Raw genomic sequence first — 22,793 nt, 5'->3', positions numbered from 1 at the left:
TCGAACCTGCAACCTTGGCATTATCAGCGCCATGGTCTAACCAACTGAGCTATCCAGGCTCTACTAGTTGAGTGACACTCATGCCATCAGAACAGAGCCTTACTGTGTGTTGGTCAGCATGCACTGATCTACACACATAAAACAAATTCACACACAGGCATCTTCCAAAAACCCATCCAAAACCCAACCCCCCAAAAGTCCCATGGCAATCAGCAAATGGTAACGGTGGCAGGATCGTGAAATCTGGAAGCCCCTAGTCATGAACCGGCACATAGGTGGTGGATACAGATTCAGTCGTCCTGGCTCAAGGAATGAGGCAATTTAGTATCTCAGCAGCTGTATCCATAACTGAGCAGTCCTATTTAGGATGCACTCTGCTCACCCCGAAAAGGGGGAAGGGCTAGGCCCTAAACACAGTCTGCCTCCCTTTTTCCCTTACTGGATTACTGTGCCCAGCAGTCGGAAAGTTAAGATCGTGTTCATGGAAGACAATCTTACTTGGCTACGAGTGATCAGTCCAGCAGCAGCAGCAGCAGCAGCAGCAGCAGCAGCAGCAGCAGCAGCAGCAGCACATGTCACTCTTTGTGGCCTCAAAGTTCAACTTAAGCAACTCTCTTGTGCATTTCACTGCCTTCTAAGGTCTGGTCATTAGAGAAGCCCCCATTGTGCATTACTATGGTAGCAGCCTATGTGTGGACCTCCTGCATCAAGTACTGAATCTTATCTTTACTTTGTTTCACCAGCAGTTGAATACTTTTCTTTCTCAGTGAGCTTTTAAAGCTGCTATTGTGTTCAAGTGAATGTCTGTGAGCTTCCCTCCATAATACTGCTACCTGAGTGCTAGAGGGTGGGCTGGGGTGCCTAGCATCCAGCTCACAGGTCAAACTTGTCTGCTAGGCTTCCTCATTTGGCTCACAAGCACATTTTGGGATAGCCACACTTTCTGCCCTTCACCTGATGCCTCATAAAACTTCAAATGTGGGGCACATAAGGGCAGGGCCTGACAGGTGATGCCAATTTACAGCATCTGCCAAGCCCCCTTGTGCAGCTTCTGTAGTGTCTGAAAACCACCTGGTTGTCAGGAGCTTCTGAAACGTTATGCACACTGGTTCAAAAGATTCCTGAAGGAGCGTCTCCACCCCCATCGTTCTGCCCAGACGCTGAGGTCCAGCGCTGAGGGCCTTCTGGCGGTTCCCTCATTTCGAGAAGCAAAGCTACAGGGAACCAGGCAGAGGGCCTTCTCGGTAGTGGCGCCTGCCCTGTGGAACGCCCTCCCATCAGATTTCAAAGCGATAAATAACTACCTGACATTTAAAAGACATCTTAAGGCAGCCCTGTTCAGGGAAGTTTTTAATCTGTGATATTTTACTGTATTTTTGGTTTCTATGGAAGCCGCCCAGAGTGGCTGGGGAAACCCAGCCAGATGGGCGGGGTACAAATAATAAATTATTATTATTATTATTATTATTATTATTATTATTATTATTATTATTATTCCTATCTAGTTATCTCACCACAGGATGAATTAGGACGAACACTAACTGAAGAGAAGTTTTAGCAGAAAATCCAAAGACTTACTAAAAAGTTAGATCAATTGTAGTCAATAGATCTTACAGCAAAAGTGTATTTAGGATTCAAGAGACTAACAAACCTTGGAAGCTGTTTCTGCACTTTGCCTCACTTTAAGAGTCTTCTCTTTAAAAAGGAATTACTACAATGTTTCCGATATCTACAAAACAATAGCAATGTTCACAATTTATGGCATTAAAGAAGCTGTCAAATCTATGTATAAAGTTATCATAGCAACCTGCTACAAAACACAGGATTCCGCAACATATGGTAATCTTATTCAAAATATTTAAAAGCAAGCTGTTGTCTAACATGTTCATATCTTCCAGACCTAAGCATTATTAAATATAGCTGTAACTAATTGATATATTCAAGGTAAAACTGAGCTACAAAACTAAGTGTAAAGTGGGAGGGTTTCCCCATGAGCTTTATGTTGTATTTAAAACTCCAAAATGAAATCCAAGATTTCAAGTTAAACTCTAGCATCTTCTTGCACAAGAAAGCACTTTCCACTGCATCAATTTTCTAGGAGTTAAGGAAAAAGCAAACATGTGTTTTTTTAGAAAAAGATCATGTGCAGAAACTTTAAGCATTGTATTAAGAGTTGGGCTCCTTTCAACTACCAAGGCACCATGGCATTCCTTCACATTTAGGAATCCATGTGCCCAGATGGAAAGCTGGCACTTACTCCTGAAAGACCTAGCTCATCCCGCATAAGTCATGAACTCACAGTTAGACCTTGGGCAAATCACTTTCTCCTTGTCTAAGTTTCCTTCTGTAAATCAGGAACAAGAGTGATCTACCAAATGAGGTATTGTGAGGACATGCAAAAATGGGAAATAGGTTTGCCAAAAAACAAACAAACAAGAATACTCATGCTTTGGTCTTGCTTCAGTTCCCACTAAAAGTCAGTAAATAAATACAGTAAGCAAATATGTGATCATACCAGCAATAGCAATAGAAAAACTTTGGAAAACAACTGTCTTAACTTCACAAACAAATTATACCTTTACATACCATTTGAGGGGTGGGGGGGTGGAAAGTATGAAACAAATGAAAGTGGTTATCATTCCTTACCTATTCAATGTATAGGACCCATTCCTCTTGAGTCTCATGCTTGCAGACAAAAATTTGAGGAAAAAATCCAGAATGGAATCTGCTTGTCCTAGTTTAATGAGAACCGAAGCACCTGTTTGTCAGAAAGTCTTTTGCTGGTCAGGGAACGTCTTTCCTGTTTCACACAGTCATCAGTTGGGAACAATCAGAAACCGCCAATTAGCAGGAAATATAAAGGAAATCAGTTCAGGCAAAACAAGAGCCTGAGGATGTAAAATACTCCACCTCTTTATAAGCAAAACCCTCAAAACCTTTTCCAAAAAGGAGCAGAATTTGGCAGCTGAAGCAAAGCAAAAGGAAAAGATAAAAAATGTTACGTCCCCTCTAAGTTTCAAAGGATAATGACAAAGATGAATCAAGTTTGCTATGTTTTGCCCTCTTCTAATTAGTCTGAAAGCAGCTTCAGATATTCCCTCTTCCTCTCAAGCCTGCTTGACTTATTGCTCAAGTATTTATGACTGCCTCAGCAGAACAAGGCAAATGAGAAACAAATCAAAGTAGCTGGTGTCCAGATTATTTAATATCACAAAAAAAAGATCAAGCCGCAGACAACCGAGCAGGAGAGTAGGTGGGACAGCTACATTTAACACAAAAAGCAGGCTGCTCTCGAGTCTTGCACATGGAAGGGTGGGGTGGGGGCAGAGAGGAAGAAATGCTTGCAATAGTCCAGTCCCGGGCAGGCTGCCCTGCATAAATCACTAGATCACACTGTCTCTGATTAGGCTGCTTAGCTTCTCTTCCTGTACAGCCTGCCGCTCCCTGACTGTTTAGCAATATGCTGTGGACCCACACAATTTCTATAGCACAGAACTATAACTGTTATGTAATGTTCTAAGCATTTTTAAAACGAGACTCAAACTGCAGCACCTGCAGTGGTTCCATAAAACAAGGACTGCTTCACACTACACAGAGAGCACTTCCAAGGAGGAATATAATGTGAACATGTACACAAATGGTAAATTGTGGTTCTGAGTTTGTATATGCACATTAGGAAGCTGCAGTTGGTTCCCTAGCACATGGACAAAATATGCAAGCGAGAGGGAAAGATGCAAGATCTTCACACAATCTATATGCAGATTTCATCACAATCCCAACATGAATCCCATTCTGCATGGAAATTCCAAATCATATAATATGGACCTCTAAGAGTACAAGAGTAAATTAATTGGACTAGCTTGCTTTTGAAGTAAGAAAAACAAGCTTTCAAGCTATTCAAGATTTAGGAGAATCAAAACAAGGATTAAAGGAAAGGCATCTTATGTGCCCAGACTGTTAAGCAACTCAGATGAGTCAGATGTAAGGTTATCAACAGCCTGTGTGAACATTCTATCAGTTCATTATTATTTGCTCTGAATACCTGAGGGATTTGTATCTTCACAGGTTTAAACCTAGGATTTTATGTATATACATCTGCAACATAGGGTAGCATTTCAGGCATGTAATGAAATGGACTCTAAATAGCATTAATGTGGGATTTTAGCATTATGGTCAAATTAATGTATTACATAAGAACCAGAGAAAAGAAAAATGAACTGGAATCAGCAGGCAAGTATGAGCCATTTAAGGAAAGTACTGTATTTTTTCGTGTATCAGACAAGGATTTTATATTTTTAAAATCATGTTAAAAATTGTGGGTGTCTGATACACGGATAGTGCTTAGAGGGGACGTGGGATTGGTTGCTGTTGTGAGCCGGAGATTATCAGCGGCTATTGGGTGTGTTATTGGTGGCTGCGGCAAGGGCTGGTGTTGATTGGCTGTTGTTGCTGCTGTTGGTTGGCGATTGGTGGCTTCTGCCGGTGAGGGGACAGACGATAGGTGGCTTTTGCGGCATGCGCAAGTGTCAGCGCAGATCCAACTGGCGATCCCTCCTTTAAAAAGCTCAACAACTCTGGGCAATCTCCCTTCATTTTCTTAATTTGGAGTCCCAAAAAATAGGGGTCTTCTTATACACGGGAGCGTGTTATACACGGAAAAATACGGTATATAGTACAAAACTGGATGCACCACTGAATAGGAGAATAGGAAACAAGAGGTTGGTGGCATTTCTTTTCACATGTGAACCAAGCCAGTTATCAGCCCTAAATCAGGAAGCTAAAACATAAGCAGACATCTGTTTCTTTGCAGCTTTTACCATATGCAAATACAAAAACAAGAAATCTTAGGCAGGAAGTTTCATGATGGAGTAGGTAGGACATATTCTGCCAAACAAAACTGCATATTTGGACAAAATGTCAGCACCACTACAACTGATTCTTTAAAAGAACTCATGGATATGGTAGTGCTCCAAGACAAGGCTGAACTCAAGAGTTCCCAAAGTGTGCTAGGACAAGATTCTCACACGTGATAAACCATGTGTTAGAGCCACTAGAAGAGTAACCGAACTAAAACAAAGATCAAAATGAGCCTTGGGAGCCATACTTGAAGGACCCTGGAGACAAAGGTCTTAGAAGAAAGTAAAGCTTATAAATGAAAAACTGTTACCCAAGAAATCCACCAACAAAATGCCCATTAAAACCAACAGAAGGCTTGGGGGCACACAATGCACACAATACAATTTATAAAAGCTTTCGGAGTGCAAAGAGAATGTGATCCAAAGACACGTAGCTATCCAAACCAGCACCAAACCTTATAATTGAATTATAAACCAAATTAGATTAGATTATAATTGCATTTAAACTAAACCATAAAAAATAAGGGCTGTTCAGATGCTGCTTCATGCCCAGAATGAGGCTGGGGAAAAGCTCTGGGCTCCTGCACTGCTTTCCCTGTCCATTTGTGCGCGGGCAGGAAGAGAATAATGAGTGGACCAGGAAATCAAGTCTTGCAAGACTTAATCCCAGAGGTCAAAGTAGCATCTGGTCACGCCTCTGTGATTTTTGCACTAGCAGGAGCTTTATGCTCCTGATACAACTCCAATGGTGGAATTTACATGAAGGAAATTATACTAAGTCACTTCTGTTTTCAGGCGTTAAGAACCATTAGCTTGGGGGGAGGGGGCACACATACATGGGAGGTACAGCTTGTACATGTTAAAACTTACTTCTCCCCGCCCCCCACCAAGCTAAATATCTCACTTCCCCCTTGAGGTTCAATTACTCAGTACACTATTTTAAGTAAGTAATGTCTAAAATTGTCTTAAAATACATTTAAAACGTTTGATACAACACAGTCTTGGTTCTGTCTGCAAACTTACTTCTGAAACATAGAACAAAACTACCTACAAGCGTGAAACTACTTTAATAAAAACAGAAATATATAAACTGAGATACACAAAATGTCCTTCTTTACCACAACACACAGAGTAACCCCCCCCCTTTTCAATTTTAGAGATTTGTTAGATGCAGCCATCAACAAAAGCCACAATTAAGAGTCAAGATAAGCATGCTTAACTGCACGCTGGACAGTGGCCAAGTTCTTAAATATCCAAATACATGAAGCCACTATTCCTAAGAGATCCAAGTTCATAAAGTTACATAAATTGCACATAAAGGAGGAGGAGGAGGAAAGCTTGCAGTTTACTGGAGTATTCCCCCCCCCCCCCCGCCGCAGAGAAGGAACAATCAGGTAATTGAGGCACAACATTTGCCCAGATACAGGAAGCGACTGTTCAGCTTGCCAATTTGCTCCACCCAAGTCCTCCCAAGCTGGTATAAAAGCCTTTGCTGCAAAATATAGCCAGTGACACAATCTAGGAGGAGGAAAGCTGTGGAGGGAGAGCAAGAGACGTGAGTTCAGGAAGAAAAAGCCATGAGATTTGCTTTAGCTGATATTTGCAGTGACCAAAAAGAGTAGCAAACCCTCCAGAAAAATACTTGGACACTTACACCACACCTGATCTGAATAGCCCTCTGCGACCGACACACACACACACACACACACACACACACACACACGATAACCAAAACTGCTTTGCTACTCTAGCTCAATCACCTGAAGCAGGAGAACAGTTCAATCCTCCACACTGCACGGAGGGCTTGTACCCTACGTGCAGACCAAAGAGTGAGCAGAAAAGAGCGCCAAGAATGGGCAGAAAGTTTACTAGTATTTACTGGAAGTTCCAAATGATTTGAAGTAGATCAAAAAGGGTTTTCTGTCTCCAAATTGTCTAATAATAGCAACTAAAAAATTGTTTGGGCAAATCAGGGGTGGATTTTTATGTGAGAGACCGTTTCCCCTTATATGAACCTGCTGCCTGGGCTCTGAGATCTTCAGCGAGGCCCTTCTCTCAGTCCCACCACCATCACAGGCAGCCTTGGTGGAGAGGGCCTTCTCGGTGGCCGATCCCAGAGTTAGGACATTAGACTTGCTCCAGCCTTGCTGTCCTTCTGCCAGCAGCTGAAGACCTTTCTATTCCAAGAGGAATTTTGGAACTGAGGAAAATGTGGTGTGTCTATTGTTATTGTCTGTGTTTTTAATGCATCTTTTTATAGTCTTTTAATTCTATTAGTGTTTAATTATATTAATGAAAGACTTTTCCATGTTTTTAGCTTGTTCTAGTAAGTCTCCTTAAGTCCCATACTGGGAAAAAGATGGGATATAAATAAATACTATTACCACTACTATTACTACACTACTAATAATAATAATTTCAACACCAAAACCTCATAGAGCAGCTGTGCATAATTTTCCCATGAAAAGACATACCACAAAGGGTTATCTTACGTATTTTTACTCTCATGGGGACAATGCCAAATAGGAAAATGACCCATCGTGGGGCGACCTCCCCAATTAATGCTCTGTTTAGCTCTGCAGCTGGCTTTCACTGCATGTAACAGAAGTTACATACAGTAAGATGTAGTTTGGCCAGGAGTGCTTTTTGCCAACTACTTTTAATATGCCAACTGCACCCCTTCCTACAGAAATAATTCATTCTCTCATTCTCTGCAGGTAATGTACTTGACACTGGGCTGCACTGAAGATCAGCTGATTGTTAATGCCTGCAAACACTATTTCAGGCCAATCACATCTTTCCCCCATCCCACACCTGACATCATTCATAACATAAGTTTAGGTCATGTAGGTATAACTTGGTCAAAATGGTCTCATCAGTCAAATGGTGAGGCCTGGTGTGACTAATTGGGCCCACAGGTGAGACGTTTCACGCTGCTGCATTATGTCTTGGTGGGAAGAGGTTTGAAAGCAAAATGCCAGAAGGTAGAGAGGAACACTAGCATTCAATACACACCTTCTAGGCAGGTACATAATGAAGGTAGTCCCACGTTTTTAAATGTATTGACATGTCAATTTTTTAATACATGGAAATGCTGTTTCCCTTTTTTACAGTTGTTCCAAAAGGTGGTATTCACCTAAGTTTTACTTTGAGTAAGCCCACTGAAATGAATGCATCTGATGGACCAAAGGATTTGTGGGTTTTTTGCTACTCTAGTTACATCTGGCCCAGTATATTTTAGAAGTACTGTCATTTTAATGCTGAAAATTTTCCATTATATCTGGTCTTCCTTTACACCCCATGAATATATTTTTCATAGATGTTACATTTTCTGAATTACATGTGATCCAAATCCCTAGTCTCTCCACAGAATCAAATAGCAGCCTATTTTCTTCTGTTGCAGTCTTCTCAAGATTAAAGCCCATCTGTCTTAATATCAGAAAATTACACTGAAAACTCTTAACACATTTAAAAGTTTCTGAAAATAATTTACATATTTACATTTAATTTACATACACATGAAAATTAAATGAGTTCTCCTTTCATCCCATCTTAAGGCTTTGTATTTCCCTCTTCTTACTGCTTCTGCTAGGAATTCTCTGGGTTCCTACCTGCTTGCAGTCCTCAGACAGACCCATAGAAAGATAACATACTTTGAACAAGTATCCCTTCACACATATATCTTGATAATGAGCTTGTAAAGCCATGCTCCTGTTTACCAACAGGAAGGCAGCCCCAGCTGAGAAGCCTTACAAAGTCGTCGTCCCCAATCATCCATTTTAGACATAATTAAAATAAAATAGGGCATTATATATCATTGGTGTCCAGAGCAGCCCAAAGGGATCCACAAATATACACAGCTATGGAACCTAAAAGGTGATTGCCCTTTGGTGGGGGGCTGCCAAAGGGAAAATAACTTTTTGGAGTGATACCAACCAGAGCTCCAGAACAGCAAGAGAAGCAGCTGGAATATATTACTGTTCTTCTTGATATCATTAAATTGAATATGTAATTGTAGTGCTTCATGCTGCGTTTTTGTTGTTTATCATTGTAAGCCACTTTGAGTATTTTAATAAAAAGCAAAGTATAAATACTGCATCTAAAATCTAGAGATTGCAAGAGATTCACAAAATTCCAGTATTCTTCATACTCAGAAGCAAATCCCACTGAATTCAATGGACCTTACACCCAGGCTAAATGTACATAGGATTGCAGTCCCTTTGTAGTTTCATCCTCTTTCTGAGCACTGAATAACATTTCCAATCCTATACCATGGGGGGAGGGGATATGTTTGGTGGGACTGAACATCTGAAAGCAGTTGGCCATGTGGATGTTATCAGGATGATAGTGTTAATCCATTTTGTAAACTTATTACATTCACTATAGCCCCTATTTGGAGTGGCTACAATATGAGAGCTTTCCATGTGGACTCAGTTTTAGTCTCTAAGGCATCCTATAGCAAGAATGCATTGAGATACTGGGAGATTAGAAAATATTTATTCTCATTCTTGCTGCAACAAGAACAAGGCTATGCAGCTCTCATCATCCCTTCCATGCCTCAAATGCTTCCTGTCTCCAGTGCAGTTTATTTTTAGCCCTTGGAATTTCTTTCTATATGTTCCAGGAACAAACCATCCATCCTCCATCCAGATGGCAGACTTCAGTTAAGGGATCCAAGGCCTTAAATAGAGTGTTTCCCTGTATTTACTTTTTCCTACACTGCTGCTCACAATGTGACTGGGAAAGTGTCATACAGAAAATGCTTCACTGCACTGTAGATATGTTTAACATTTCTTTCAATTTCCTTTCGTAAGAGACGTTCTTCACTTGCTTATGCTGTTAACAGCTTTGGGTCTTCTTTTGGGGTGGTGGTGGGGAAACAGGGTTTACATATTAACAACCTGGCTAATATATATAGGGAGTATTCTAGCCAATACTGGATGATAAGCAACATTCTGTGAATAGAAGTAACAGTCTGCCCATTCATACCCTACAGTTCCCACACATACAAATCCATTCCATTCTTACCCTACAGTTCTCACACATACAAATCTATTCCAAAGAATTTCTCTCCCCCCCCCCCCGGGGCAATGAGGGGAAGGAGAGGAAGGGCATACCCCACTGCACAAGTAGAAATTTGGTCCACTCAAGGACGGACAATAGAATATCACCATCTGATAACAAAAAATGTGAATATTCCACTGTGATAGGCACCAAGAATCCATGATGCTTTAATATGAACACTTTCCCAAAACGTAAGGACAAAAGACAGTTATTTAGTCAAAAGCATCTTGTGCCCTCATCATTATCAATCAGAAAGCAATTTTATACATTTTATTCAGCCATTTCAGAGAAGTTTAAAGGTTGGATTGAGAAGTAAAGTCTGCATATCACATGCACATCACAGCACATATTATGTTTTATGCCAATACAGCCCCTCTCTCTTCAGACATGTATCAACAAAAGGAATATCTTGCATTGACCAACCCACAGCAGAATGGATAACCTCTCAGGTTGCATCTCTCAACATTGCTGCCACCTCTGCAGCCCAAACAGGAAAATATTGAAGCCCGGTGTTCTCTTCTGGTGCCTTTCCCATTTTTCCTTCATCACTATACAACTTTTCCTGCAGCTTAAAGCAGCACATCTTTGTTTGAACAGTGGAAAAAGTAAATTATCTTATACCGCTATCAATGAACTGAGAGATGATGTCCAAGTCAGCGAACCTTAATTAGTTTTATCATGTCACTCTCCACTATAATATCCTTAAAGGCAGGTGTTGCCGTTCATATTCTGAAGTGCCATCAGGCAGACAGGGAGAAAAGAGTATCCAGTGTCAAGAAAAGCAGGTTATTCAAGCAGCTAATCCAGTTCTAATGCAGGTCAACTGCTAATTCTTGCAGCAAAGAGGAGTGTCTTAGCTTTAACAATGGCTATAGATCATGGGTAGGCAAACTAAGGCCCGGGGGCCAGATCTGGCCCAACCATCTTCTAAATCTGGCCTGTGGATGGTCCAGGAATCAGCGTGTATTTACATGAGTAGAATGTGTCCTTTTATTTAAAATGCATCTCTGGGTTATTTGGGGAGTATAGGAATTTGTTCATTTTTTATATATATTTTTCAAAATATAATCCAGCCCCCCACAAGGTCTGAGGGACAGCCCCCTGCTGAAAAAGTTAGCTGACCTCTGCTATAGATGACCATTAGAACACTGCTCAAGGCAATGAGCATGACAAAATCTTGACCCCTTCTATCTATTCTGACATTTTATAAAATGTCTATTTTACTTCACAAACAATCCTTGAAGCAGCTCAAATGAGAGTTACAAAACTATGAATCAAACAGTTTTAAATGAATACACAGACATTGATGAATTATCTGATAAGGTTATCTATCAATGGCTTCTAGTCATGATTGCTCTATACCACCTCAGTATTGGAGATGGCATGCCTGTGAGTAAAGAACTTGGACAATATGAATGGGGAAAGTGATATTGCACTTATGACCCAAGTGGTGGTTTCTAATAGGCATCTTGTTGGCCACTTTTGGGATAGGATGCTAGACTAAACGGGCTTTTGGTCTGATCCAGCAGGGCTCTTGTGTTCTTAATATAAGGCTACATACTTTTAGACTGTGATGTTTGCTAGTCCTGGCTCTCTTGGGATTTTTTAAAGCTTTGGTGTGTTACTGTGTTGTATCCATTGGGTTGGTGAGTGCAACCCTTCTTGCACAACAGGGCTTTCCTAGCTCACCCACTACAGCTGCAGGCCCCTCAAAAGACATCTCTCAGACTCTCTGGGACAACATGGGGGCTGCAGTGTGACAGGGAAATTGGGAGAATTCAGAACAGCTGCTTTCTATGAGCAGAAATGCCTTTCTGCTCTCACAAGACTGATTTATATGCTTGTGGGACATTTTGAATGTGTTTGGAGAGGGAAGTGCAGGTTTAAATAAATACTAGCTTGCTTACTTCTTTATTTCTAACATTTCTAGACTGCCTTTCTAAAAATGTAATCAAGCTAGAAATCATAGATTGACTGTAAGAATAGTTAGTCTGTTGTCAAAATTTAAATTGTCTGCTAAGCAGAACTATATGGAAAACTTTCCAATGCCCATATGATTTAACGTGCTTTGCTTATTTAATAAGCAAGATTTAAGGAGCATGACAGGTAGTTTTGAATCTGTATAAACTTCTCAAGTGTATTTTTCAATGGCCAAAAGTATCTGAATAGAAATGATTTGGGGCCTAGGGGGTGGTGGAAATCAGTAAAGTATACAATGTAGTTTAGATGTTATAGTCAAATAAATAAAAAGCTTTCTTTAGAAATTATTTTTTTTACAAGGGTTTTTGTAAACGTTTTAAGTAATGACTAGCACATGCTCCCTTGTATTGTTTACATTTTTTTAAGTGAAGGTTTGGAAAACTGTTCACATAAAATTTTAGCACATTCAAAAAGCTATGCTTTTGTATTTATAGCCGTGCTTCCTAGGGCAATCACCTGCAAAAAAGAGAGTTTATTTTTACTATGCAACTGTCTAACGTGATTTCAGCTATAAAACTGCTTGGGTCTGATTAGTTATGAACTAACCAACGGCACTAGTCCTTTCTTTTCTTACATAGAGAATGTCTCAAGGAAAAGTATAGCAGAAGAAGAAATTCATAGGATTGTACTGTGGGTCCCGTAATTTATATAGAGAGCTGTCCCAGGTTTAGTATAAAAGATGGAAATGTTAGTGTGCAACTATCTATCCAATGTACTCTTCTCTCAATCAATCAATACTGGATACTTCATTCAGGGTGTCAAGAATTATTAAACTACGCTAAAATGCAGCAACATGAGTTTTTGTATATTATCACTTCTTCATCTGGACAAATTCTAGTGAACAAACTTTCATTCTTTTTCAGACATATCAAGAAGCAGAATTTATTAGCTGCACAGCAAACAATAATAAATGCAAAGATATTTTATGCACAGCTAAAAATGTCTGCAACTGCCTAGAGAGATCAGAACCATGCCTTCAAAGTAAGAGCAGACATCAGATACTCATGCTTTTCAAGTATTCAGTCTTTCCAATTGTGTTGTCTGATCCATCAATCACATGTCAAACAGGTATCTGAATTGATCCATGCCTCTGATACTTTTTTTTGCCAACAACTTGTTTTGCATGATTTCCCAATCTCAGGGTCAAAAACCTAGGCACACAGCTGGAAGGTGACCCACTAGAGAAGGAAGTAAAGTAGTCTGGAAAAGCAGTGTAATGATACTTCTTTTAACAGACTCTAGACAGTGCTATTTAGTAATACCCAGCTACTGCTAGATGGTCAAGATAGAGTTCTGTTCCTTCAGAGTTTGGTGACAAAGGGTAAACCCTGCTGCATATGTTGAAATCCCAGCACACAAGACACCAAGCACTCATAGCACACATATTCCCCACACCACAGCAGCATGTAAACCACATGAATGTTGTGGGGGAAAGTCTGGCATGCCAAACTCCAAGGGCTTCCGATAACCACAGGACTCATAGATGGTAGTAAGTTAAGGAGGTCCTATTCAGAGACACTTACCCACTTTTATCCAGTGCAGTATTATTTTATTTATTTGAAAGCATTTATATACTGCTCAATATTTCAAAAATCTCTAAGCAGTATTGTCCAGATAGTAACTGACCTTGCCTTCAGCAGAGCATGCACTTGCAAAGCAACTGTTGTACTACCTATGTAGCTCCAAAAACAAACAAGTGTCTTCTATGGAATTGAGTGAATGATGCATGCAGGATTCAGAGGTGTATATGATGAACGTTTTTTCACTGCCAACAGGTTATTTACCTAATGCTATGATTCAAACACTACTGTGCATTTGATACATGATAAGAAACTATTTTGTAACAAAAGGGCTAAATGTGATAAGTCACCTATTAAACTTGCTAAGATCAGAATAAATTGCAGTTGCTATACTTTTAGGGTCATACTACATTTCCCATACCCAGGGTTTGCCTGCAATTGGGAATGCATGAACTTCAAACAAGAACCATACATCTATGGTGCCCTCCAGATATTTTAGATGTCAACTCTCATCAACCTCATTCAGCAGGGCAAATGGCCAGGGATGGTGGCAGTTGTAGTATGAAGGAGGCCGCCTTAGACCAGTAATTCAGGCAGAAGTATGCCAATAATGTTCAACAATGAGTGGCAAGACAAATTTAGAAACCTAGTAAGCAGTAGTAGTGGTGGTGGTTGTAGTGGTGGTAGTAGTAAACGCAAGGAAAAACTTGAAGAAACTGATGAAATTGTACAGAATCATCCAAATGGTAAAAAACTAAAGAGGGTTTAGTAAAGCAAGATCTATACTAAAAACTCATACCAGCAACAGATAAAAAAAATAAATAAATAAAGTTATTGTCAGAAAGGTGTGTGTTTGGCCAGAAAAACATATATAAACACTCAGAGAACAGTATACTATTTAAGAAATACACAGGAAGGAACTTATTCAGCTTGTATAATGCTCAAATGTTAGACACAAAATTGTCCTCTCCACTGCCAATGAGTTCTGTAGGAAATGGGACTTAGCTTTTGCTTCCTCATTTGCTCTAACTACTTATTATGTTGTTCCTGCTTGAAGTTGAATCCCTTCTCATGTGAGAGCTAGGCTGCAGTTAGCAGCTTACAAATGGTTACCCTCAGGAAGTGAGTGGGCTTCTGTATTAAAGTTTCTATTTTAATACTGCATACCAAAACTTATTCAAAGCAAGCAACTATCTTCTGCCAACGAAGAAAACAGTCTCTTCCAAACAACTGTGCTCTTTAACTGTCCTCTATCATTTAGACTGCTCTGACATACTTGCTGTATTTGCCAGACTTTGATGTATGGGTCTGAGCAACGCAACTCTCCACAAATGTACCCCAAATGTGCCTCCCGCTCGCTGCCTCCCTCCACCAATGCATTTCTATCCCTCTAAACAACAATAATGTACTAACTTTAACATGATTTAAAAAATGCTTTTAAAGGGGTTTTTATGGGGGCAACCTAAGCCTAGACAAACTTCCAGTGAACTAATAGGTGACATTGTATGAACCGCTCAGCTAAGCTTTAAGGCATGGATGGAGAACCTGCGGGCCTCCAGATGTTGTTAGATCTTTGAACCCCAGGCAGCATAGCCAATGTTCAAGAATTAGGAGTGTTGTAGAGTCTCACAACTTCTGGAGGGCTACAGCATCCCCATCTCTGCCTTAAGGATTTGATAATGAACAAAAGGATCTGTAGCCACTGATCTGATGCACTGAAGAGCTCAAAAGATGGTATTGACATCTGAAATTTAGTCTGGCAGACACTGACTAGTAAACGCCAAGGTCATGCCAGCAACCACAATGCTTATAAGGGAGGTTAAGCAGAACCATAGAATTATCTCACACCCTTCTTTTTGTTTTCAAGTCCTACCAAAAGAATATTAAAGACAGTATTCAGTTCTCTCCAAACTTGAAGGAATAAATGAGGATATTAACTGCTTACCTTCCTGATTCTTGCAACAAGACTATCTATAACTCAATGCTGTAAGACTGTTCCTGATTTCAGTATTACAAACTGTGGAACAATGCTTGCAACTCTGCTCATCAGGAAAAAACTTACATGGCATGTCAGATTCCTAAAGGGAAAGGCAAAACCAGGCTCATTTGTGGCAGTCTGGTGGCATTCTTAAGACTTTGCTAAAAAGCATCAAATACATCCACCTCTTCAGCAGCCATGGACATCTGGATAAGTAACTTGCTCTATTCTCACCTTGGGCTGAAGAAACAAAGCCATAATCCTTCTCCTCCTCATTTGATCCTCAACATTTTACTTGTCAACTTAACCATACTGATACTTTATATCGTCTGTATCATAGTATGGCAAAGTTATCAATAGCTGTTGCAGCCCTGTGCCTAATGCTTGTTTTTCTGTTAATGTATTTACAAAACATGAAATTCTTAACATTCTTTTAAAAAAAGATTGGTGGCACTATTATTAATATGTGGTCAAAAGAAATATGAGTTCACAATTATACCCAAGTAACTATTACTAGAGATATTCTTTAAGAAGCTGAGTGATGCCACTAAACTGACCCAGGTAAATGAAGCATGTAAAAAATTATGGCTCCAACATCCCACACCTCTGAAACTTTGTCCTGGAAACATTACTACCTCCCAATTTTGAAAAAGCTCTTTTCAAGACCCCCAGGTGAAGTTAATACATGCTCATACCTGCCTTACTCTTTCGCCAGTCAGTCATTACAGGAAGAACAGATACAAGGATTCCATTCCAGTGAAACAGTGAGCAGGGAATTTCCAACACTACTGATGTGAAGATTTATCATATTGATTTTGATCCCCATCAAGTCATGAGGCATAAAAATAAAAGGAAAGTGGTGTAAGAATTTGGGGGGCACTGGCCAAAAGGTACTTGAAAGTCAAATGAGCTATTAAAGGCAAGAAGTCTTCCTTCAAAAAACTGAAGGCTTGTCCAAATGAAGAGAACAAAAAGGAACACAAACTCTGACAAAAAAAAAATGCAAGCAGACAGAAAGTGCTTTAAAAGACTTTGAAGAACACATTGCTGAAAACATTAAGACCAACAACAAGGAGTTCTTTAAATATAGGGTTGTCATAGACAAACCCCAAAGTTGTTGAGCACCATCATTCAGAAAGGGCAGCCCTATTTAAATATATTAGTAGCAGAAAACCCTTCAGGGAGGCAGCTGGATCCTTGAAAGACAAGGGAGGAAAAGGCGTTGTAGAGGAAGTTAAAGAGATTGTGGAGAAGTGAAATGATTTCTTTGCATCTGTTTTCACAATGGCAGATACCAGTGCCTGAACTAACTTTTGTAGGAGAAGGGTCTGAAAAACTAAGACAGACAGTGGTGATGAGAGATGAACTTCTAGGCCTAATAGATAAAACAAAAAAACAACAAATTGCTGGCTCCAGGTGACATCCACCCAAGGGTCCACGAGGAACTCAAATGAGAAATTGCTTCTCATTTGTCTTCTATCAAAAATATGTAACTTGTTCATCGGATCAGTCTCCATACCTGCAAACTAGAAAATTGGCAATGGACCCTCAATTTTTAAGAAGGGATCCGGGGAGGGGGGTGGGTTCCTAGAAAATACAGGCCAGTTAGTTTAATATCTCTCCCTGGAAAATTTGAGTAAAGTATTGTTTAAAATAGAATAACCAAGCACACAGAAGAACAAGCCTTGGTGAAGCAGAGTCAGCATGACTTCTGCAAGGGAAAGCCATGTCTCACAAACCTATAAGAATTCTTTGAGAGTGTCAATAAGCATATAGATAGAGATGATCTGGTTGACATAGTATACTTGAACTTTCTAAAAGCTTTTGACAAAGTACTTCACCAAAGATTCCCAAGTAAGCTTAGGAATAAGAGGAATAAGGAATAAGAGGAGAGGTCCTCTTGTGGCTCAGGAATTGGTTAAGCTGCAGGAAACAAAGAGTAGGAATGGACAGTTCTCCAAATGGAGAGAAGTAGAGAGTAGAGTCTCCCAAAGATCAATATTAGGAGATCTATGCTTTTTACTTATTCTTAAATGATCTAGAGTTAGGAGTGAGCAGTGAGGTAGTCAAGCTTGTTGATGAAACTAAATTGTTCAGGGTTGTTAAAACAAAGAGATTGTGAAGAGCTCCAAAATGAGATCTCCAAACTGAGTGAATGTGCAGTAAAATGGCAAATGCAATTCTATGAAAGCAAGTGTAAAGTGATGTATGTTGGAGCAAAAAATCCTAAATTCACACACACTCATGGGGTCTGAACTGGAGGTGACGGACCAGGAGTGAGACCTTGGGATCATAGTAGATAGCTCAAAGATGTCAACCCACCATTTGGCAGCTGTGAAAATGGCAAATTCATAAAGAAAGGAACTGAAAATAAGATTGCCTATATCATAATGCTGTTCTATAAATCCATGGCGCGAGCACATTTGGAGTACTGTGTTCAGTTCTAGTCACCCCACCTTAAAATATTCCAATGATCAGTGCTTTCAGTTATTAATGGCGATGGATCACCACTTGCCACACATAAGCAAAACACCTTCATACTCATTTGGAAACATGCAAACAAAGGGAGAATATCACTAAATACAGTTACCTAAAGCACTGGCTTAAGGGATGCGGGTGGCGCTGTGGGTAAAACCTCAGCAGCTAGGACTTGCCGATCACATGGTCAGCGGTTTGAATCCCCACGGCGGGGTGCGCTCCCGTCGTTCGGTCCCAGCGCCTGCCAACCTAGCAGTTCGAAAGCACCTCCGGGTGCAAGTAGATAAATAGGGACCGCTTACCAGCGGGAAGGTAAACGGCGTTCCGTGTGCTGCGCTGGCTCGCCAGATGCAGCTTGTCACGCTGGCCACGTGACCCGGAAGTGTCTGCGGACAGCGCTGGCTCCCGGCCTATAGAGTGAGATGAGCGCACAACCCTAGAGTCTGGCAAGACTGGCCCGTACGGGCAGGGGTACCTTTACCTTTACCTTTAAAGCACTGGCTTGTATCTGTATGTTTACAACCAAAACATTTCAGGCATGTGTTAAGCACCATTTATGAAAATTCACTGCCGCACTTCAACAGGAAACAAAGTTATGAAGAACATTACTTACCATGCTATCAATATTATTCAATACAAAAAGCAAAGAGGCAACTTGTTCATTGCTTTGTCTTCCTAACATTAGGAATTCAAACACTTCCGTGACTTAAAAGGGAGCATTTTGGTTCAAATTGTTTTACTGGCTATGCTAGGTTTTAATCTTTCCCCCCAAAAGAAATGGAAACTCCCCCAAAAGGTGGGAACTCTCAGTCATTTCAGTAGTGTTATTCAATTGAGAAAGGATTAAATAACCTTGCTTTAAAACAGGGAGCGTGCCCCATCTTGTGGGAGACATCTGCAATTACAACTGGGGAAATTGCTTTTATAAAAGAAGTATGAAAGCCAGACTACATACCATATTTTTCGCTCTATAAGACGCACCAGACCACAAGACGCACCTAGTTTTTGGAGGAGGAAAACAAGAAAAAAATATTCTGAATCTCAAAAGCCAGAACAACAAGAGGGATTGCTGCGCAGCGAAAGCAACGATCCCTCTTGCTGTTCTGACTTCTGGGATAGCTGCGCAGCCTGCATTCGCTCCATAAGACGCACACACATTTCCCCTTACTTTTTAGGAGGGAAAAAGTGAGTCTTATAGAGCAAAAAATACGGTATCTTGTCTTAACACAGATCTTCAAATAGTGCCTTGGTCTCATTGGATTTTACAGTATCTTAGGATCCAGAGGACTGACACATACACGCATAGCCAAGAATAACTTCTTTTTGCTAGAGTTCAACTATACTGTAAAATCGGGGTACAGAGACTCATCATTCTGATTTTATTAAGTATTGCACCTCTTGCATTTTGCTAACATTTTACCTTACTGAGTAAAGTGGTTTCATGCTGTAGTCTACAAAACAAAGGCTCACATGGCACAAAAATGGTCTTAAGGTGCCACAGAACTCATAAAAATTGTTTCTGCAGGCATGCTATAACTGCAGGCCTCCCATCTGAGAGATAAACAGAAAATTGATACATTCCGATTCATTTTTTTACTTGGACACAGATAAAGCTCAGAAGCATCCTGTATTGTAAATGTGCTAGTTTTATTGTTTCCTGTCTCTAAAAATAGTGGGTGCTGCTGTCTTAAGCATAAAGAAGGCAGATAAGTTAGATATCAATTAACAGAGATTTTAATTTTAATATAAAATTCATTTGTTCCCATTTTGCCCTATTTTATTTAGATAATTATTCACCTTGATGGGGTTCATTATTGGAACCCTAATGAAAGAATACAGGATACCAATTCATTTATGTAGCTATTAAAAAATGTTGGAATCTTATCATTTTAAATAGTACCAGGATACTAAGGGCAAATGTTCCACTGCACTGACAAGATGCCCGGTAGACATTAGTCACCACCACAAGCAAATTTATAATTTGCACAGAAGGGAACATGCACTGGAAGGCAAATCAAACCTATTTAATATTTAGGACCAACTTTTTCAGGCAGAATGCAAATCTACTATTATATGTACCTGCATATTTAAAAAAATTCTCATCTGCTTGATTCACGTTGTGCTCTCTCTACTCTGATCTGTGCTCTGGGTTCTGTCTGAGTTACGGTCTATACAACAAAGCTCTGTTCTCCCCATTCACTATAATGGGGTATCTAAAATGGCTATTCTTCCCCTTTGGCCAAAGTGAATGAAATTTATTGGTACAGGAAAACCTCTACAGTGTTTTAAACCTCCCAAATTGACAGCATTTTGATTTTTTAAAAAACAAAGGAGAAGTTTAGGAAAGGAAAAGTCAAACGAAAGGTCTGTTTGATTTTTCTGCCAGAATTGGATGCAATATGAAGACATGGTCACCTCTTCTGAGAAGATGAAGCCTACCAAATTTCAGAGATAGCTGGCTCCCTAAGTTTAAGATGTGAAACAACAAGTTTCATTAAAATTTCAGATGAAAAGCACATTTCCTCCTATTATTTAAGCAGTTTAACACAAAAGCAAAATACCAATGTAACAAATCACAGTGCCAGAGTTTTCAAAACATGAATATAGTAATTCCAGGCAATATTTCTCCTAAACAGATTAGTTTTAGTGTGGATGGTTCCCATAATGAGAGAAAATAAAAATGAGACAAGAGAACAGCAAGTGCTAATTCATTACTAGGAGAATAAACCAAGTGTTGTGAAATGGAAACATGAGAAGGGGGAGTAACACAAACAGATGGAAGCAAAGTTTTTAAGTAGTATTAGACACCCCCCCCAAAAAAAGAGTGTATCATATTACAGAGTAGAGATTACGATAAGAACATTTTGAAAAGTACTTTTTTCATGCTTCAGTAAATCAGACAAGTAGTGTAGGTTGTGTCTGCAAAATAATTAACATTTCCAAGTAAAGGGATCTAATACCACCAAGAATTTCCCAGCTGGAAGTAGCAACAAAACAAGCAGAGGTCATGGCCAATGTTATTTGTGACAACTGTTGCACCCTTCCTTGCACTATGTAGGCATTTCAGTTCAGTACTTAACAAAGGATATTCCAACTTCAGTCCCTACATATTCTTAGTGTGTATATCCATATATTGCAGGCAAGTGTTTGTGGATGATTAGTATTGTACCAGGTTTTCCAAATACAGTGGAACCTCGGGTTGCAAATGTGATCCGTGCGGGAGGCATGTTCACAACCCGCAGCGCCATGTCTGCGCACGCACGGGTTGCGATTCGGTGCTTCTGTGCATGCACCGAAACCCGGAAGTAACCTGTTCCAGTGCTTCCGGGTTCAGCGTGGTGCGCAACCCGAAAACGCGTAACCTCAAGCGTCTGTAACCCGAGGTACCGCTGTATGTCACTGTTATTTCGTTTTTAGCTTACAAGAAAAAAAGGTGTTAAATAACTATTTTAGAAACAAAAGTTTCAAACCAAGTAACTGGAGTAGCTAAAGATTCAATCTTCTGTTTTATAAACTGTATCTTTAGTGTTACGTTTTAGAGCATCAAGGAAGAATAGCTCTTGAATATTCCTCTTCAGCAAAAAAGGAGATTAAAACAGGATTGCAAATAGACATTCTCCTGGTCATCTGTAGTGAGTAAAAGATAATCAAACAAGGAACCTGTGGATTTCTGTATGCCATTAAAAATGAAGTATATGCGAACAAATGGTCTAGTAATTTAGATGTTCCCTAAACAAGGGGCATGTCTGAAGGCAAACTCAAACTGTCCATAATGAAGGTAAAAGCACATGAGATATCGAAAACACAGAGGAACATGTCACTTTGGAAGTGCTGTTTCTGTTGTCTCGAGAAGCTTGGAAAGTGAATTTTCATCCTAAATTCAGAATTCTCAAGCTGGAAGCATTTAGCAGGCCAATTTTCAGACACAATGAGAGCCCGGCCAACACACTTTGGCATGTTTGCATAGTTACAGGCAGACTTCACTCCTGAAAGAGTATCCAAACACATCCAAGTCTCCTAACACTGAGCAAATCCACAAGGAAGCATGAATAAAAGGCTAGCTACAAAGGGTGCAGTATGCCTGCAGCCCTCTGCTGACTGAGTCATCAGCAGGTTAGCTGCTTAAGAGAAGCAGACTAAGCTATTCCAAAAGACCTAATTCCAAGAGGTACAGGATTCAACTCCTTCACAGCATACATTTAGTGCATAAAAGCTTACAAAACAAGGCTGATTCTGGCAGTTTACAGTATTTAGCATCTCCTGTTTGGGTTTTCGTAAAGAAAAGAATCCAACAACATTAACATTGGAATCACTGCTTACCTAATATTTTCCTGCCTACTACAAGATACTCTGGGTAGGATTCACCTAATGAAGTTGGTCAGTGTGAGGGCATCTGCTAGTGCCATGGGACTTCCTCCCCTCTATTTTTTTTTTTTAAAGAAATTTTATTAAGAGTTTTTTTATAGCAATAGAGAAGAAAAACAGCATAGCAAAAAACAAACAGAAAAAGAAAAACAAACATAAAATTTAGCATCGTATAATAACCAACTTTTCTTCATTTTTGGACTTCCTCACGTCTCTCGCTCCTACTTTCCAAATTTATAAAACTTTAACCAGCAATTTATCACCTTATTTCCGTTCTTATTGTACACTTTTCCAATATTTTGTCCCTAACTTTGAATATTTTTATCTAGGTCTTAAATATCTAATCTTACCATAATATTTATTCAAAATTTATTTTTCTCATAAAATTCACTCATTTTCTCAGTCTTTTCACCAAATTTTATGGTGCCCTGTTATTTTCAAATCCCTCATCCTTCTTAGCACTCATATAATTTACAGTGTTTTTGTAGGTAGTCCTTGAATTTCTTCCAGTCCTCTTCCACTGCTTCCTCTCCCAGGTCTCGGATTCTGCCA

At 39.8% G+C, this 22,793-nt stretch overlaps 1 protein-coding gene across 2 annotated transcripts in view; it reads right to left on the bottom strand.

Annotated features, from left to right (window-relative positions):
* The window catches only part of MOB2 (MOB kinase activator 2), a 104,117-nt gene that overhangs the window by 51,245 nt on the left and 30,079 nt on the right, over positions 1-22,793 (bottom strand). Inside the window, exon 1 of one of the 2 annotated variants that reach the window (XM_081842194.1) lies at positions 2,647-2,790. The exons of the other annotated variant lie outside the window; for it this stretch is intronic. Coding sequence (XP_081698320.1) covers positions 2,647-2,684 — 38 coding nt within the window. The 5' untranslated portion in view covers positions 2,685-2,790. Of the gene's footprint in view, positions 1-2,646; positions 2,791-22,793 lie in introns of those variants that run through there. 2 annotated transcript variants of the gene reach the window in all.

Source organism: Podarcis erhardii (assembly GCF_964252035.2).
Source record: "Podarcis erhardii genome assembly, chromosome: 1".
Lineage (NCBI taxonomy): Eukaryota > Metazoa > Chordata > Lepidosauria > Squamata > Lacertidae > Podarcis > Podarcis erhardii.
This window is presented reverse-complemented; position numbering and strand designations above follow the sequence as displayed.